At 49.3% G+C, this 18,040-nt stretch overlaps 1 protein-coding gene across 1 annotated transcript in view; it reads right to left on the bottom strand.

The window, feature by feature from the left end:
* Positions 1-50: 50 nt before the first annotated feature.
* The window catches only part of ppp1r9ala (protein phosphatase 1 regulatory subunit 9A-like A), a 29,190-nt gene continuing 11,200 nt past the window's right edge, over positions 51-18,040 (bottom strand). The window contains exons 4-20 of the mRNA XM_056580329.1: positions 14,210-14,342; positions 13,421-13,541; positions 12,968-13,072; positions 12,082-12,214; positions 10,796-10,978; positions 10,612-10,665; positions 10,146-10,375; positions 9,454-9,550; positions 8,907-9,027; positions 8,352-8,503; positions 7,352-7,682; positions 6,862-6,919; positions 6,691-6,762; positions 6,238-6,433; positions 3,482-3,598; positions 2,357-2,545; positions 51-1,946 (exon numbers count right to left, since the gene is read on the bottom strand). Of these exons, the coding sequence (XP_056436304.1) occupies positions 1,788-1,946; positions 2,357-2,545; positions 3,482-3,598; positions 6,238-6,433; positions 6,691-6,762; positions 6,862-6,919; positions 7,352-7,682; positions 8,352-8,503; positions 8,907-9,027; positions 9,454-9,550; positions 10,146-10,375; positions 10,612-10,665; positions 10,796-10,978; positions 12,082-12,214; positions 12,968-13,072; positions 13,421-13,541; positions 14,210-14,342 (2,451 nt within the window). The 3' untranslated portion in view covers positions 51-1,787. The remainder of the gene's footprint in view (positions 1,947-2,356; positions 2,546-3,481; positions 3,599-6,237; positions 6,434-6,690; positions 6,763-6,861; positions 6,920-7,351; positions 7,683-8,351; positions 8,504-8,906; positions 9,028-9,453; positions 9,551-10,145; positions 10,376-10,611; positions 10,666-10,795; positions 10,979-12,081; positions 12,215-12,967; positions 13,073-13,420; positions 13,542-14,209; positions 14,343-18,040) is intronic.

Below are 18,040 nucleotides of genomic sequence, written 5' to 3'. Positions count from 1 at the left end.
ACTGTTGGACATCTTCATACAGACGTTGTAAACGTCAATCAAAAGAAAATATCATGGAATGAATATTCGTATGCAGCCAAGAGTCCAGTACAGTAAGAAACATCCACAGCACATGAGGTGAAAATGAGTTTATTGATGCCGCTTTACAGTATGTACCAAGGCTTCACGGGGGAAGTGGACAACATTCTCGCAGTGCAACATTTTATCTTTTGACTCTATAAAATATACAAAACAGTTAACAACAGCTTGAATGGCAACACCACGGTAAAGTATTTCAGTGGGCCCGGGAACGCACACAGACACACAACACCCGCACACTCACAACATTCATAGTCACGTGGAACCATATTCAAACCAGAGTTGTGTTTAGTAGGCACCCGTTGGGTGAGCCAAGACAGACGAGATTTAGAATGACTGTAACATCACTGGAATCATTACAGTAACGGGGCCCTGTTCTGATTGGACGACAGATCAGGGCTCCGCCCACTCAGGCACGATTGGAATAGCAGTAGAAACAGCAGCTCTGCCCCGGATTCAAAACAAGTCGCCTTTGCGTATCTTATTCAGCAAATAAGATGTCGCTATTCTACTTAGTAGAAAAAAATGTGTATAGTATAAAATGTTACGGTGGTCTGATTTTCATTGTTTTAAAATAAGAAGTAAATGCAGTTAATAGGCAGATGTATAAAACTTTTTTATACTACACTTAACATTGTCAACCTTTGAAGCGTTAAAGACCTTTTTTATAGTGCTTTGAGATCACCTGTACAGCAAAAGGCTGCAGGGGACCAGCGAAAGTGTTTTTGTTTTAAAGGTTGGGTATGGAATTCTCTTTTTTTGGCCTTTTTTGCAAAATTACTTGAAATCCTTATCATAACCCACTTACAGCCACTTAGTTAGAAGTACTGGCATGAAAATTAAACAAGTCAATCATCTGTGGAACGGGAAGGGCTCGAAAAACTCCAGCCAATGATTTCCAGACCCACCGAGTGTCATTGGACAGTAAGTAGTAAGTACGTCAATCAAACGGTCGTACTGCACTCCCCCTCCCCCGCTCGACCCCTTCGGACACGTACTCAAAGCTCGTGACCCAGAGCAAGCTTCTGTTTGTTGTTATCCTGCGGTAGCTACTGGAGCTAGCTAATGGCTCGCTCTCGCGCATCTGTGTTTGCTCGTGCATGATTGCGCGTCCATGTACTTGGAATGGGTGGAGTCAGAGTCACCGTTGAAGGAGAGGGGGTGGACCATTTGAGTTGTGTATCGGCGTTTCGCAAATCCCACACCCAACCTTTAAATACAGATTACATTTCGTGGTGAAACCTGCCGATTATCGGCAAAAGCACAACGTGACTTTGAATCAGAACGATATCATCTCGATATTTAGTGGTCAAATAACATAGGGGCTTACTTTCTGTCACAAATTAACAATGTGTTTATTTTTCTATGCCCCTATCTCACAGTTGAAATGGTTTGATTCGAGGGGGTCCGCGAGAAAGGGGGGTTGCATTAGAGGACACGCATTAAAACGCCAAAACAGCGAAATAAGGACCAAGACCGCAGCACAGAGATAAAATCATGACTGGCACTTGGAAAATAAAATACAAGGGTGCAATTCAAGAGCGGACGTGTTTGCCCGCGGTCATTAGTGGCATGGTCGTGTTACATTAGAAGAGGGAGGGGAGATGGCAGATATACAGTATGTGAGGGGCGGGGGGGTCCTTGTAGTGAACGTTCTGCCCTGCGAGCAGGGCCTTGGAGAGGGGGGGGGGACGCACCGCCAGCGTACCTCAGCACACAGAGTCCGTACTGGCCGGTAGTTTTCCGCTGCGTCGCGCCTCCTTCTCCCGCTTCTCCCTCTGCTTCTCCAGCTTCTCCTGGGCCTTGCGCATGTCCTTCACCTTCTTCTTGATGGTCGCCCGGTCGCTCTGGCTGCTCACGCCCAGCGCCTGTGTGGGTGGGGAGGGAGGGGGGGGGGGGGGGGGTGGTGGTAGAGACATAACGCCATGGTTACCGACGTGTGACTTAGGAGGATGGGCGGGGCCTCTTTACGTTTTGCGAGAGGTAAGCGGAACTGACACTAAACACAACTTGCAATGTACTTATTGTAAGCCGCTTTGGATAAAAGAGTCAGCTAAATGCCCTAAATTAATGTTTTATGTTTGGCCACAGGGTGGCAGTAAAACACTGAAACATTGAAACGATAATTTGTCGAATTCTTATTTTTTATTTGACTTTATTTTTTAATTAGCTTGTAAGATACATAAAAACTATAATGCTTATTTTCTCAGATAGTCAATTTACTTTAATTATTGAAGGCGTCAATCCCTTCCCCTTCCTTAGGAAACACTTTTCCCACCTTCAACTTGTCGCTGTCCATCTGCATGAGCTGCTGGCCGTCCACGGCCTTGGCTGTGAACTCGGGAGTGTATTGGTCCATGTTCATGCCCATCAGCCAGTGACAGACTTGCTGATTGGTCCATTCAGGAACAGGGCGGTTCTGCCATTGATACTCCTTTCCTGTTGACACCGGTTCGTCGTCCAGTGTCTAAAAAAAACACAAAATCATTGAAATTGAAAACTGTTCAATAACAAAAGCTGAGAGTCAACGTAATAAAATAGAGTCCAAAATGTGCGGGTTGGTGACATTATGGAGACTTAGTCATTGCAATGTCAAACTTGTTGGCAACAACATGTGCTCAGTTAGTGAACATGTGAAGTGTGAACCATTATAGTAATGAAAACACAAAACAAGGCCAGCTGTATGGATATCAAAACACGGCGAAGCAATGATATCCGTTAGCTGACCGCTGAATGAGGTAACATCTGCGTGCAATTACCTACAAAGCGTAAGAAATAAAACATGCATGTGCCCCAGGCCGCCGAAAGAGATTGCGTTCTACATGCATGTGAACCTCACAGGGAATGAAGCAGTAACAATAATGTACATTTTACTCGTCAGGGTTGGAAAACACACTTATACACGTTATCCTAATTAAAAACATCTGAAGTCTAAAAACAGCAGATTGTTACAATTAACTAGCACAGACTGTACGGCGTATTTACAGTAGGTGTTGCGTAACAGAAAATACAAAATTAGGCACGGCTTGCCAAGAAAAAAACTGAGACAGTTCGAAACCCTTCACCGGTCTAACAGAGCTATTGAGCAAGCCAGGTGGTGGTGACGGCACGCCTCCCAAAGACTAGAGGGGTTTACAGGACACTGAGGTACAGTAACAGCTGAATCACAAGGAAAACAGAGCTAGGCCATAACAATAAGAGCCGCACAACGCAATTAAACACACAATCAAACCCTTCTATCACGCACATGCAGCCTTCCAGCTTAAGTCAGGCGTTTATTTATAACCCGTGCGGAAGGCGGTAACCCCAGGGGGGGGCGGGCCGTGCACACTACCCCCCCCCCCCCCCCCCCCCCCGGAGACGGGAGCCCGGGGGGAGGGCCGGGGCCGGGACAAACACTCACCTCGGTGGACGAGAAGATTAGGGTGTGTGAGCGGCCGGACAGATTGGGCTCAGCCACCAGCCCCGAGAGCTCAGAGCTAGGGCTGCCCGGGCTACAGTCGTCTACGACTGACACACTCTGGAACAGGTGGAGACAATCAACAGCGCGTTAACCAATAACCACACAGCCACGTCATCATCAGGGCCAGCCCACATCAATAACAACAACTACTACTACTACTACTACTACTACTACTACAACAACGAGTGGGGTGGGGATTAGGAGGGGGGAAGGAACAGTGGTGCATGCTGGGTAAAGTACATTTGGGTGGGAATGAGGGTGAAGGATTCAAAGGGGTTTAGCGTGACCGCCGTTGGGGTGACGTTAGGGTTGGTGATTCAGGGCAGGAGAAGCGTAGCGTTGACCGCAGCTAATCCATTGCTACCATGCTACGCTAAGTGCTACATGTCGCTAGGCTACAACGCTAGGCGCCGGCGCCCGCAGTCCGACAGAGAGAGAGGGGGACATCGGCTCGTGCACGCTCCGGCCACGTGGGACGAGAGCAAACACCCAAATCACACAGCAATGCTAGTACAATAGCAGCCACTTCGAAGTCTTGAGACCCCAACTCTACTTCTATCAGAGGGAAGCGGACAGGCTAAACACTAGGTATGTGGTAATGTCCTCGAGAAACAACTGCAAAGTAGTTTTAATTTATTTACACATTTTGAGCGCTTCTTTGTGGAGAGTACAACTCGACAGTGCATCAACAATGCACTGTCGGAGTTCAACTTTAATCTATGTCCTATAAATGTTGTCTCAATCACAGATTAGTCCTAATCCAGGCACTCCAGACAAGGCCAATTTCTTAATCTGACTCCCACTGAGACTGCCATGGGCCATCAGTTTCCAAGGCGCTTAATCCACAAATGGGGTGATATTGAGTCACAGTCACATTACCACATACCTGCAGCTAGTGGAAGACACACACAGGAGGTTACAAATCACCACACTACTGGTTAGTCATCTAGATCAAATCATTTGAGTTATAACGTGAAGAGAAATAACGATATACTGTACCAAGTCTAACGATCGACTGAATAAAGACGACCAAGAGAGATTTGTCTGTTTTTAAAAATGAAAAAAAAAGGAGAGTTCAGAGACATTTTTCCCCCCGGGATCATAAATCCGTCACACTGGTGATATTTAACACTGAGCCGCCGTAACGATGCGGACCAGGGATGGAATGAAAAGCGGTCTGAACCGTCGCCTTTTAAGATAACTTTACAGTTGACCTTGTCTCACTTTACAGTCGACCTCGTCCGCCTTAAACCGAGAGCAGGCCTTCCGACGGAACGCCGGCCAGGTTCCAGGTGCTGCGTCACCATTCGCAGACTCATTAAGAAGCAGCTGAATCCGTTCCCACCTCGCTCTCTATCTCCCCCCCGCCCTTTCCTGCTATAATGAATTACAGAAGGACACGACTATTTTGGTCAAAGTTGGAAGTTGATTCATTTTAAAGAAACAGTTGCTCCGAATGGGGGAAACGTCTGGGCTTGGTTAATGAGCCACCATTCGGACTGTTTTTATTTTCTCCCTTTTGAGGCGCTGGGGGGGGATATTCTGTAATTAAGGGCAGGGTAAACACTGTCTCTCTCACACATGGCTCGCGTTGAGAGATACGGCAGGGTGGCTAAGAATAGTCCAGCGAGACGCAGAACACCACAACGGGGTCAACCTGCTCTCTGGAACCTGCTGTTTTCAGACGGCTGCATGAGGACTCCATCACAGGGGAACCTCTGGCCAGGGCCCGAGCCAATGCCCGTTGAACCTTTCATCTGCCTTAACTTCATTTGCTTCAAGTGTTTAGTTGCCAAACCACGAAGCAGTAACAGTTGATTGGAATAATGTAATCTACCGTCAGTTTAATACACACAAACCTTATTTGGCTAGGCCGCTTTGACGTGTCTGTCGGCAAATTAATCCAACGTGTTTATTTCACTTTACAATCAATCAACAGAGACTTTGGGTTAACGACTCCATGAATTGAATCCATGAAATGAACTCCAGAATTGTGTGATTGTTCTCTCAGACGTTCGTCAACGTCATCCCGTTTCAACAGAGTCACACGCACGTCAACAAGCTAACCCCCCCGTTACAACACGCAGTAGTAGCGTGTTCCGCTGGTTCATGGCCCGGTACAAGGCCAGATCCTGGCCCAGGTTCAGGCCCCGGTTCTGGCCTGGTTCAGGCCCCGGTTCTGGCCTGGTTCAGGCCCCGGTTCTGGCCTGGTTCAGGCCCCGGTTCTGGCCCTGGTTCAGGCCCCGGTTCTGGCCTGGTTCAGGCCCCGGTTCTGGCCCTGGTTCAGGCCCCGGTTCTGGCCCTGGTTCAGGCCCCGGTTCTGGCCTGGTTCAGGCCCCGGTTCTGGCCCCGGTTCTGGCCCGGTTCAGGCCCCAGTCTGGCCCCGGTTCTGGCCTGGTCCTGGCCCCGGTTCTGGCCTGGTTCTGGCCTGGTTCAGGCCCCGGTTCTGCCCCGGTTCAGGCCCCAGTCTGGCCCCGGTTCTGGCCTGGTTCTGGCCCCGGTTCTGGCCCGGTTCAGGCCCCATCTGGCCCCGGTTCTGGCCCCGGTTCTGGCCTGGTTCTGGCCTGGTTCTGGCCTGGTTCAGGCCCCGGTTCTGCCCCGGTTCAGGCCCCAGTCTGGCCCCGGTTCTGGCCTGGTTCTGGCCCCGGTTCTAGCCCGGTTCAGGCCCCAGTCCGGCCCCGGCCCGCGGAGCGTACCTTGTTCCGGCGCTCCTGGCTCTGCTCGCTGCTGGTCTCGGTGGCGGTGTAGGGCAGGCTGCTGCTGGACGACGACGGCTCCTTGTCCCGCTCCTTGTCCCCGAACCAGTTGAAGGGCATGCAGGTGGGGATGGACGACATGGACTCGGCCGGGGAGATGGTCCCCCCGGACTGCTCCAGGAGGTCCGCCGAACCCCTGGGAGGAGGGCAGGAGATGCAGGTCAGAGGTCAGAGGTGGTTAGTCCCAGGATAAGATCAAAATTGACCTTTTTGAAAAATGAAACTCTTATTATATTTGGGCGCCAGGAAAGTCATGAGCGTACACACGCAGACGATGAGGAGAACCGTTTGTGTATCAAATATTTTAATTTAATCCAATAATGCATGATGAGTACATTTGAGTTAATGATCATTGTGACTTTGAGTCCTGGTCCTGAAGATGCGAAGGCTTACCTGCTCCCCATAGACGCTCTCATAGCCTCCTTGTCGTGTTTCTTCCCCTTCCCCCCAGACTTCCGCAAGCCCCTGTGGTAGCATTAGCATTGACATTAGGGAAGGAAAAATAACTATAGACATTCATATGAATGGAGCAACAGTGACAAAGAACCAAACTCAGGATCTCACCCAAAGTCAGGAAACCGTCTCTTTGGCTTGGCTGCTGCAGAGCTCTCGTTCAAATCTTCTGGTACACACAAAATAAAACAATCACCGATTAGCCGAGGATAGTTGATGATTCACTCCACTCAATACTATTGAGTTCACTTTATTTTTTTTCGTTGCCTTAGTGGAAAACACGTTGCCTTAGTGGAAACACAAAACCGGTATCATCCTATAGAGGGCGTTAAAGTGTATTTACCTAAAGTCAATTTGCATTGACTTCCCTCTGTTCAGCGTTTATATAAAAGACACAAATAGACGAATCCGAGCCCCGATGGTAAACGACACAAAAGATAAATAAGAAATCTCTTTATCATATCACAATATTTAGAGCGGTCGATAAATGGTATTGCTTTTGATAACATATCGTGAGGTTCCTGCCGAATCCCGTCCCTAAACAACAACAAAGTGAAGTGGGGGGACAACCTCTGGCCCCGACCTGCGGGCCTCCTCTCACCTTTGACCTCCTTGCCCTTGCCTTTGGACTCCCGCTTCTTGGCGTTGCGCGGGAACCCAGAGGGGGAGTGCGGCGAGGGGGGCGACAGAGATGGACTGCCCCCGCTCTCCATGCTGTCCCTGTGGGAGGGGCTACTGGAGAGCTCCGCCTTGCCACGGTCCGCCGACTCCTCCCTCTGCCCGTTGCCGGGCTGACCCACGGGCACGGGCAGCGACAGGCTCTCCTGTATGGACCGCCTCCTCCTTGGGGGCTGCTCCTCCTCCTCCTCCTCCTCCTCCTCCTCCCCCCTCTCCTCCTCCTCCTCCTCCTGCTGCTCGTCTTCCTCGCTGTCCTGTAGGAAAACGCGATGTCATCTCAGAGACGCGGTACAAACAGTTCCAGGCGGTTGTTAATGTAACCCTCATTGAGAGGAGGAGGCTCTGCCCAGTGGAAAAAACCCAGCTGCTGAGGCTGGGAGCGGGGCTCAACGCGTGGAACGGAAAGCCGGGGAGCAATCCAGGAAAACTCCAGAGAAAATGTGACACGATTTGAAGAAGAAGAAGAAGAAGAAGAAGGAGGATGAGAAGAAGGAGGATGAGAAGAAGAAGAAGAAGAAGGTCAAGAAGAAGAATGTGAAGAAGAAGAAGGTGGAGAAGAAGAAGAAGAAGAAGAAGGTGGAGAAGAATGTGGAGAAGAAGCCGAAGGTGGAGGAGAAGAAGAAGAAGAAGGTGGAGAAGAAGAAAGTGGAGAAGAAGAAGAAGAAGAAGAAGAAGGTGGAGAAGAAGAAAGTGGAGAAGAAGAAGAAGAAGAAGAAGAAGGTGGAGAAGAAGAAAGTGGAGAAGAAGAAGAAGAAGAAGAAGAAGGAGAAGAAGGTGGAGAAGAAGGTGAAGGAGAATAAGGTCGAGAAGAAGCCGGAGGTGGAGGAGAAGAAGAAGAAGGTGGAGAAGAAGAAGGTGGAGAAGAAGAAGAGGAAGAACAAGAAGAAGAAGGTGGTGGTGGTGGGCGCGGTGGGCGGACTGACCGGCGAGCGTGGCGACGTCGCAGCCAGGCTCTCCTTCAGCCTGCAGCGCGTCGGCGGCTGCCGCTTGGCCTTCTGGGCCAGCAGGCCGCGGGCGCGCTGCGCGCTGGTGTCCAGCAGCTCCGTCTCCGGGACCACCTCGGTCCAGTCCGTCTCTGTCAGGACACACACACACACACACACACACACACACACACACACACACACACACACACACACACACACACACACACACACACACACACACACACACACACACACACACACACACACACACACACACACACGGAGGGTGAGCGGAGACCTTCTTGTCATGGGGGCGGGACAGTTGAACCCCCAGTCTGGGGGTGGAGGTCTAAATGGTAAAAGGACCGCATTTATACAGCGTTTTTCTAACCAGTGGCCACCCAAAGCACGCCAATGTGTGCACTGCTGCACGGATTCGACTTCGTCACGACGACGAGGATGATGAAGGGTGTGTGTGTGTGGACGACGGTGTGCAAAGGGAATACAAACAACGCTCAGGGGCCAAAAACCTCTGAAGGCGCGGCCAGCTACCTAGCGAGTGGACAGATTGCGAGCTGGTGGCGGTACCTCGGCTTGGCTCTCCTGCCAGCTCCGCGCTCCGCCGGGCCTCCGCAGGGTCTGCCGGCTTCCCTTTGGCCTCCAGCGCCGCGAGCTGTGGAACCGAGCAGAACCGAACCCCCCCAACGCTCGTTTTAGGATCGTCATTCTCATTTACATTCAGGGCATTTAGCAGACGCTTTTATTCAAAGTGACTGACAAGAAGTACATTTGTCAGAAGAAGGAAGAAGAAACAACAACATATCGCCGTCGGTGCTGTAAGGATGTTCATAGAACCATGTGCCAAGCACTAACAATCGCTAGGTTAACCCATTCCCCGTATACAACAGACAGCTAGGATACGATGCTAGACAATGCTAACTACTCATTTAAGTGCATTGACGTACAACATAAAATAAGTGTGTAAGAGGGGTGGGGGAGGGGTAAGGGGGGAGGCAATGCAGAGTCTAGATGAACGCTGAACAACGAAAGTGTTTCGGCAGTGGAACGTGATTTGATTGGTTTAGGTTCTTTAGCGTACCCTCTCCTGAAGGCTCTCCATCTGCTCTCTGTACCACGCGTCCTTCTCCTCCAGAGCCTTCTTCATCTCTTCCTCCTTCTTCACAAAGTCGATCTCCCTGGAAGAAGACACAAAGGGGGAATGCGGGTTCACATCGTGGTCGTTGGCTGCTCTTCCACTCAGGACAAATGAGTCGGAACGCGTCTCCGTAGTGGAGTCACGGTAATTTGTCTCCGGGGACGTGCTGTAAATGAGCTCGAACAAGGTCAAGCGTCTTGACCTGCTAAGATCGCTACTTATCTTAGTGAAGTTCATCTCTTGACCCATTTCCTCAGACCACCTTCACTGCTTCCCTCATATAATATAAATATTATGATGCACATTCTTTCCAAGAGGGAGAACCAAACCGAGACAACAGCACATTTAAAACAACGCAAGAACGAGACAACCTCAAAGTTAAAACAACGTGAGTAAAGCTGACTTTCCGAAACGATATTCCCAGTTGTATTGGAGCAAGTCCAATCCTATGTGCGTCGTGATTAAACAAATAAACAAATAAAGGTTTCCATCAGGCCGGGCCTCGATGTGTCACCCGACACACTTCCCGTCTCCATCTGTGTTACGTGCGTGACTCACTCGACCAAAGTGAAAGTGAAAGCGAAAGCCGGTGATGATCACACATCGGCCGTCTAGAAGTCAACACGACCACTCACTTCTGCTGGTAGTCCTTGAGCAGCTTCTTGGCCTTGTTGTACTTCTTGTCCAGGGCGTCGTGCTGGCTCTGGCTGTCGGCCAGATGCTCGTTGACCGTCTTGCACAGGCCCTGGGCCTCCAGCCAGTAGCCCTCCAGCTGCAGGATCTTCTCATTGTTCTGCTCGATCTTCAGCACCAGCGCCGCCTCTCGCTCGCTCGACAGCGATCGGTCCTCCTCGAACTCGCTCAGCTAAATGGACGGAGGGTAGAACGGCTTGATGCTAGGAGTCGATCCCGCGATCGATCAAGCGATCACTCACTAACTCGGATCTCACTCACTCACTCACTCAGATCTCTCACTCACTCAATCAGATCTCTCACTCACTCCCTCACTCACTCCCATCTCTCACTCACTCACTCCCATCTGTTAACTCACTCACTCCAGTCATTGATGATCATACGTAAAGAACTCATTTGATATCATACCTGCTCTTTGAGTTGGTTTACTTCAGTCATCACCATGCCATGTTTGAGTTGGAGCTGAGGTACAGGATGGGTACAGAGATATCAATCATTAACACAACACCCATTCAAACACTGCCAACAGTAAATGATTGATAAGGCGATGGCTTCGAAACAAAACCCATCGGAAGCCTCGAGGACGCCGTACCTCCTTGAACCTAAAGGCCAGCTGAGAGGAGTCCATGTTGCCGGGCAGGAACGACGCCTCGCTATCGGGAAGCTCCAGCAACTCCTCATTCCTTCCGACGCAGAAGCTGGAGCCCAGGATCTCCTCCTCCTCCTCCTCCTCCTCCTGCTCCTCTATGGGGTCTTCCTCCTCGTAGTGCTCTTCCTGGAACCATGATGACATCACCGCCCGTTAGTGAACCGCTCCATCGCCACACCCCTCGCCGCGCCCAGCGCTAGTCAACAACGCTCTCCCGGCGGGATAAAGTTCACATGTGGTCGGCACTCCGCTGATCATACGCAAACAGGATAAGAGGATTGGCCAGCAGGGACGGGGATACTGGTGGTACATGGATTTGGACAGATGCTCTCTTGACCCCAATCATTGGCCGTAATCACCCCATACATTCTGTCCACTTTTGGAAGCCAGTTAGCCAATTGTTAAAGGTGACATATTATGAAAACAACATTTTTTTTCCTGGGATTCGGGGTGGTGTTTTCGGTCTCTGGTGCTCCCACACGCTTACAAACTTTGATGAAAGTCTGTACATGATTTTTTTTGTGAGATATGCATTTCTGAAAGTACCCCGCCTACAGCTACCAAACAAGCGAGTCAGTTTCGGCGCCCCCTCCCACGTAGGAGGGGTACACACTTGAATATTACCTCCCACTTCCCCACTCCCCTTCAATCAGAGCATCCAGGAGTCAGAGCTCCAGGAGTCCGCAAACGGCAACAATCCCTTCTCCTCCATGCTGTGGTTCAGTCTGACAGCTCATTGGTCAATAGGCAGTAGCTCATTTGCATTAAAGCTACAGACACCAGAAACATCGCATTCTGAAGGGACTGAAACAGAGGGGAATAGCGGTAGGCAAGATTTTTTTTTTCCCTCAAACATGTTTCCAGCAAACAGCTTCAAAAACATGTTTTCTGGAACTCAAATGCTATGTTTTCTTGTTGAGAAAACACCATAATATGTCTCCTTTAACTATCTATGTCTCGACATATTTCCTCATACCGAGTTGTTCCATCGAACCCTCCCTACTCTCAGTGAAACATTAACAAAGGCTTGTTCTTGAGGTTTGCCTTTTAAAGCCAAAAGAATTCTCTGTCTCCGACAGCGAGGCTGCGGTCAAACCCGCACCCACCACCGATGTTTACACTGACCGCCCGGCCTGCAACAAACGGTGACTTTGGTTCCTGGATGGGCAGCGATGGGGAAGCCAGTTAGGGGCCTAGGGGGGTCCAGGGGCTCCGGCTTGGGGACTCACCTCCTCTGTGGACTGCTCATAGGTGTCCTCCAGATGCTGTTGGTGCAGCTGATGCTTCTCCTGCTCGAGGGTCTCGCTGATCAGGCGGGCCACCTCGCTCTGCGTTCCCGCCTTCTCCCGGCCTATCAGGAACCTGGTGTGTTGGGACGCGGTGCGTTAGCGAGGGCGCTGTTCCAATGAATACACGGCAGGGACGACGAGAGGTCTACGGCTTTCTTTGCCAGCCAGCAGCGACCGTATGAAAGTGCCCGCCAGGTACACTGCGCCCCTGTGTTGGTTTCATTTGCCTACGGTCAATCATTCACATGGGCCACGATTGGCCACCTCGACCTCTGACGCAGTTAAATAACAAACGGGCCTTTCTCTCTGGGGATATTGTGTCATACTTAATATTATTATTAATATGTCACTTTTCATTATAACTATGCATCTCTTAACTTGGTGAGCAGAACTGTGGGCTACTTCGGGCCGATCTGAATCTTATCTAATCCAGCGCTGTGTAATCATTGATGTTTTCCAGCCAGAGACTGGAAAGAATTTGGACAACCGTTGGTTGACACACGACTGGAATGAAGGTGTAGACTTCCTGCTATGTGCGCCGCCATTGGTTGAGAGCAGCAGTGGAAACGATCCATATTTGGCAACGATCCATATAAGGCCCGAATTCAATTGGCGCTTCACAATACTGTACTACCGAAACTCATCGATTACAACAGGGTTCCTGAGCGAGACTTAGGATGTTGGCAGTTTGTTTTTGCCATCCAAACACCACAGAGGGACCACATTTTAGTCTCTTCCACCACGGCATCACAAACAGGTCAGGGACATCAATGTGAGCCGTGGTTTGTGAACCGGGGACGGAGACGGGTATAGACTGTGGTCTCACCCTACGGTGCCTTGCGTGTTCTTGAGGACCGTGGCCGCAAAGAGCTGAGTGACCCCCACCAGACTGGTGCCGTCCACCTCCACTATCTGGTCGTTCACTTGGATCCTGGGGAGAGGCAGGAAAGAGAGATGTTTCAAACCAACACAGGGGTTGTAACACGGAGGCATCAGCCAGCTGGGGAACACCATACAGAGGACGTCTCTCTCTGGGAAACCAACAGTAGACTTTTGTTGTCTTTTGCTGCTGCGGAAGGTTAAAAACACAGTTGCTTGTTTTGTAAACTGTTCATCTCGGAGCCCGGGGACAGAGATGAGCCAAAAGCCCTGCATGCATACATACATGCCGCGGTAATGCATCGCATCTGCCGCCATTCGAGATTTGCGGTTTCAGCAGGGAATACACTCATTGCAAACAGCCGTGGTGCGATGTGCGTCAGCGGTGGTATTGGCTCACCTGCCGTCCCGTTCGGCCGCTCCCTGCTCTGTGATGGTCTTCACGAAGATGCCCAGCTTCTCCAGGCCCTGGTCGGCTCCAACACCCATGCCTATGATGCTGATGCCCAGCCCGTTCTCCCCTGAGGAGAGGGGTTGAACCACAGAGAACCATTGACGTTGACATTCGGGGCATTTAGCACATTTAGCAGACGCTTTTAGACGCCAAAGCAACTTGCAACCACTCACACCGACGGTGGAGTAGGGCTGGGCGATTAATCGAATTTTGATCGCGATTTAGATTTTAGCTCCAAACTATCACATCACGTAATCAAGTTTTTTTTTTAGTTTTTTTTTTATGTTTCATAGAAAGGGCCGAACGGCTGGATACATATCTGTAAATTATATACATTTTCTTTTGACAATTTTTTGTAATTTTTAAGGCAAAAGTTCAAAGTTCTGTTACAAAACTTATTTTGGGAGAGACATGCTGAATAAATGCAAAATGTTTTCAAACTCAAAAATAATCGTTTGGATAATCGTGATTTCAATATCGATCAAAATATTCGTGATTACGATTTTTCCCATAATCGAGCAACCTTCTGTTATAAGTCATCCCGCTCTTCCTGCTGAGCTAAGTCGACCCAAAGAACCAGGCTCAAGTTCAACCTCCACCAGCTGACTGCAAGCTCGCATTTAGTTATTTGTTTAATCTAAACCTTGGACCCTCATTGCCTATGGCTATGAAGTGTCATGACCTTGTCGGAATGGAAGCCTTGAGCTACGGACGGTGTCGTCGCGGCAGACGTACCCTTCTCGATCTCCACGGGGAAGACATCCATCTTCTCCACCCTCTTCTCCAACTCGTACTCGGCAGAGGCGGCCACCGGGTCCACGTCGTCGTTACGCCGGTCGTAATCCTCGTTGGAGTAAGTGTTGAAGACCTGCCGAGGAGCAATTGAAAGTGCATTGCATTGAAATCGGTTTACATTCACATTTGCATTCAGGGCATTTAGCAGATGCTTCTATCCAAAGTAGGGCATTGACTCTGAACTTCGTTATTCGAATATAATTCGAATATCAAAAAATAAATCAAAATTCTAACGAATATTAGGCATTCCTTAATATTCGAACCTGTTATGGGCAGGCCAAGAGAGATGACCACGGACCAGTCATCCCTCGGAAGAGGCAGTGAATGAAGTATTGATTAGACAGCGATTTATTAGAAACCTAATAAACCGTTGGAACACGGAAGACCGGTAACCATAGCAATGCCGTTAAACAAACCTTGCGAAGCCCAATCCAGGTCTTACTGAAGGCATTTAATGGTCAAAATATTATTACTAAATATTCAAATATTAATATTAATAAATAAACAAACTTTGAATATGTTTTTTGGGCTAAAGTCAAAGCCCTAATCCAAAGCAACACTTTTTATCGAAACATCCATTCACACACCGACGGTGGGGTCGACCATGCAATGCGACAGCCGGCTCGTGGGGAGTAGTCAGGGTGAGGTGCCTTGCTCAGGGACACCTCGACACTAGGAGGAGCCGGGGACCCAACTAGCAACCTTCTGGTTACAACTTACAAGTCAACCCGCTCTACCTCCTGTGCTAAGCCCACCCCGTTTCGTGCATGCGATGCATACAAGTGTTTGTAATTAAAAGGCGATCATCATTAAATTGTCCCAGGCTCTGGTCCCAAGGAAGAAATGGAGTAGTAATAGAGATGGAAGGACACATTCCTTAGTGTTGGGTGGTATCGCTATGGAGGAATGCAAGGTGGACTAAAATTGTTCAGCAGTATTCGCTGAACAGACAACTATCGAATGAGGAACTGATCCGTTTGTCCTCCGAGTCTCAAGAGTTCGCTGAACCGCTGCACTTCTTCACCTCCTCTCCATGCTTCCCTGACCGTTAGGAATCCGATGCCTTTCACAATGCTTCACCCTTCTCTGGTACTCCTCCGGTAAACCACCAGCAGACCAGCATTAATCTCTTTCATCGCTACCTCAATCCCACATCAACGATCTAAGCCGTGCACTTTTGATTCCACGGTTAAGATTTGTGTTCCGGCTTTGGACACCAGAAACCAAACAAAAACGCTGCACGGGTGTTGGGTGCCGGAGAATGTCAAAACATGCACGTGAAATGCGGCGTTTAATGGGGTGCCTCCAAAGCAGTGTGCCGAGAGGCTGACTGAGCACTGGAGGAACTCCACAGACCCCTTCCTCCTGGTTGGCCTTTGACTACAACATCCCACCTCACAGCAGGGAGAAGTAGGCCAACAGCTGGCCAGAGCAACACAGGGCCTGCAGGCACTGATACGACGGGTGTGAATCACTGTGGATCACCAAGGAGAAAAAAAGTTTCAAAATAAATAAATACCCATGTCTGCACATGTTTGCAGACGCATTCTTTCAGAGTGTGTGAAAATGTGATGCAGGGTCGTGGAGATGTCATAAGTTTTAAGTTCATAACTCCTTCATTCAACTCAGTCAGTATTAATCAAACCAAGGTCAGCGTTTCTGCCTGCCTAGCACCAGCGTTATGCTCTTCAAGGCCTTCATGCCCTGTTGAGGTTAACACAAGAATTTTAAATGAAAATAATAAAAGATCTTGAACGATTATTTCATGTACTGCCACCATCAACACTCCCAGAGAGACGGAGACAGCCCAGAACTGAAATGGACTCTAGTCTGTGAACGCTTCAGAAATCGACACAGAGCTGTCTGCTGGTGTAACAAAGACAGAAAGTATACATTCTTTCTGGCCCATGAAGAGAATGACCTCATTGAGGTAGACACAAAGTATTCCCATACATGGATAATGTTCTGCTTCATGGTGCGTTGTGAATATCCAAGACTACACCCTGTGGTTTCCTCTGTTATTACTGACTCTTTTGTTTTGACTCCATCTACGATTTACCAAAATCAATTTTGAACCAAAATCTGCAAAGCCTCCTGTATCATCTTCCAGCATTTCTACCACTTTTGCCTGATTCATCGCTACCAGCGACCCAACAATAACATTCCACGGATAGACCCAAACTTATAAGAGAGACAAACGTTGCGTAACAGCATGGCCGGTACCACCACAACAAACCCAGCTCTGACTAACATCTCGACGACGGACTTGATTAAAGTGGCGAAAATATGAAACTCGTGGCCTCGGTCAATCATCGATCTCTGATTTCATGAGTGAATCCTGCCATTATTAAAGGGTGCGCAGGCTGTCGGGGGCGGACTGGGTCAGGGTGTTATTACATCCGAACGACAGGCTCTGCAGCGGAGGGCCCCCTGTGTACAGTAGCGTCAGTGTTCCCGCCGTGAGACTCTCGCAGCTTGCCGTGCAGGGGCTGGGCTTTCGGATCAATGGCGCTGTGTCTTCTTCACCGGCCGATCTCTCTTTTGACTCTGTTCAGACGAGCCACTGCACCAGAATGCGGACGACGTCTACACTGTAGGCCCGTGTTGCACCTGCAGGATTATGTCATGTATCGCATGAGTGGGAAGACATTTTGAGAAGTTTATCTGTTCTGTCTTTTTTATTTTATTTCTTATTTTTTATCAAATAGTTTGGCTGGATTTTGTTTTCCTGTAGCTGTGTCAAAGTTGGGGCTGGCCTTCACAGTAGTCATGCTAAACCTCAAATCCATTCAAACCGTCCACGGCGTGGGTCTGATGAATCATGAGATTGCACGAGAAGATGACTGTGTGGTAAACGACCCGATGAGCGTGCACCAGTATTGAGTATTGGATGAAGAACAGAGACGGACCCCTGGTGGTCTAATAATAGGAGGGCCCCGGCTGTGACCCCAACCTGAACCCTTTTGGGTGGGAGACTGTAAACAGGGGGTGATGGGGTGGGTTAAACATCCCCCACGCTGACAGAAGTTAACGTGGTAGCAGCGAGGTGGTGAGGGTAGGGGGATGGGGGTTGTAGGATTAGAAAGGTTAACTTTAGACCCTTTGCAGTAGACATGATGTAATAATCATTGTAAAGGTGGGAGCGGGGTATAGGAATAGAAATGTAACTTTAGACTCTTTGCAGTTGGTGGATATGATGCAATCATTATAAAGGGGGGGGGTCAATAGAATTATAAAGGTTAACTTTAGACCCTTTGCAGTGAGTGGGTATGATGTAATGTTTGTAAAGGGGGGGTGTGCAGGATTAGAAAGGTTAACTTTAGACGCTTTGCAGTGAATGGATATGATGTAACGATTGTAGACTTCCTGCACCGTGTAAAGACCTGAGAATCCTGCCGTGCGCGGGTCTGTTGCTAACCCTGACCGTCTGTCTCATGTATGCAGACAGTGGTCTCAATGCCATGATGGGGCATCAGAAGATTGTGTCCTGTAAATAAGGTCTGCATTTTCTTGTGAGTGGGAGAGGCCAGACATTTGTTTCCAGACAAAAGCATGCGTATCGGAGACTTTTGTCTTTGACCTGGTCTCCGCGGGAGATCCCAAAGACAAAGGACATTAAGGAGAAAATGATCACAGTAACGACTGCTGCTCAGCGTTGAAAGGCCGGAATGCTTCTCACAGATTCCCCTCGCCTCAATCACCCAGCCGATTCCTCCCCCTTTCCTCCATAACAACAGGGCTCCCAAACATAAGAACATAGAACCACCGCAC

Source organism: Gadus chalcogrammus, chromosome 20 (genome assembly GCF_026213295.1).
Source record: "Gadus chalcogrammus isolate NIFS_2021 chromosome 20, NIFS_Gcha_1.0, whole genome shotgun sequence".
In the NCBI taxonomy this organism is placed as follows: domain Eukaryota; kingdom Metazoa; phylum Chordata; class Actinopteri; order Gadiformes; family Gadidae; genus Gadus; species Gadus chalcogrammus.
This window is presented reverse-complemented; position numbering and strand designations above follow the sequence as displayed.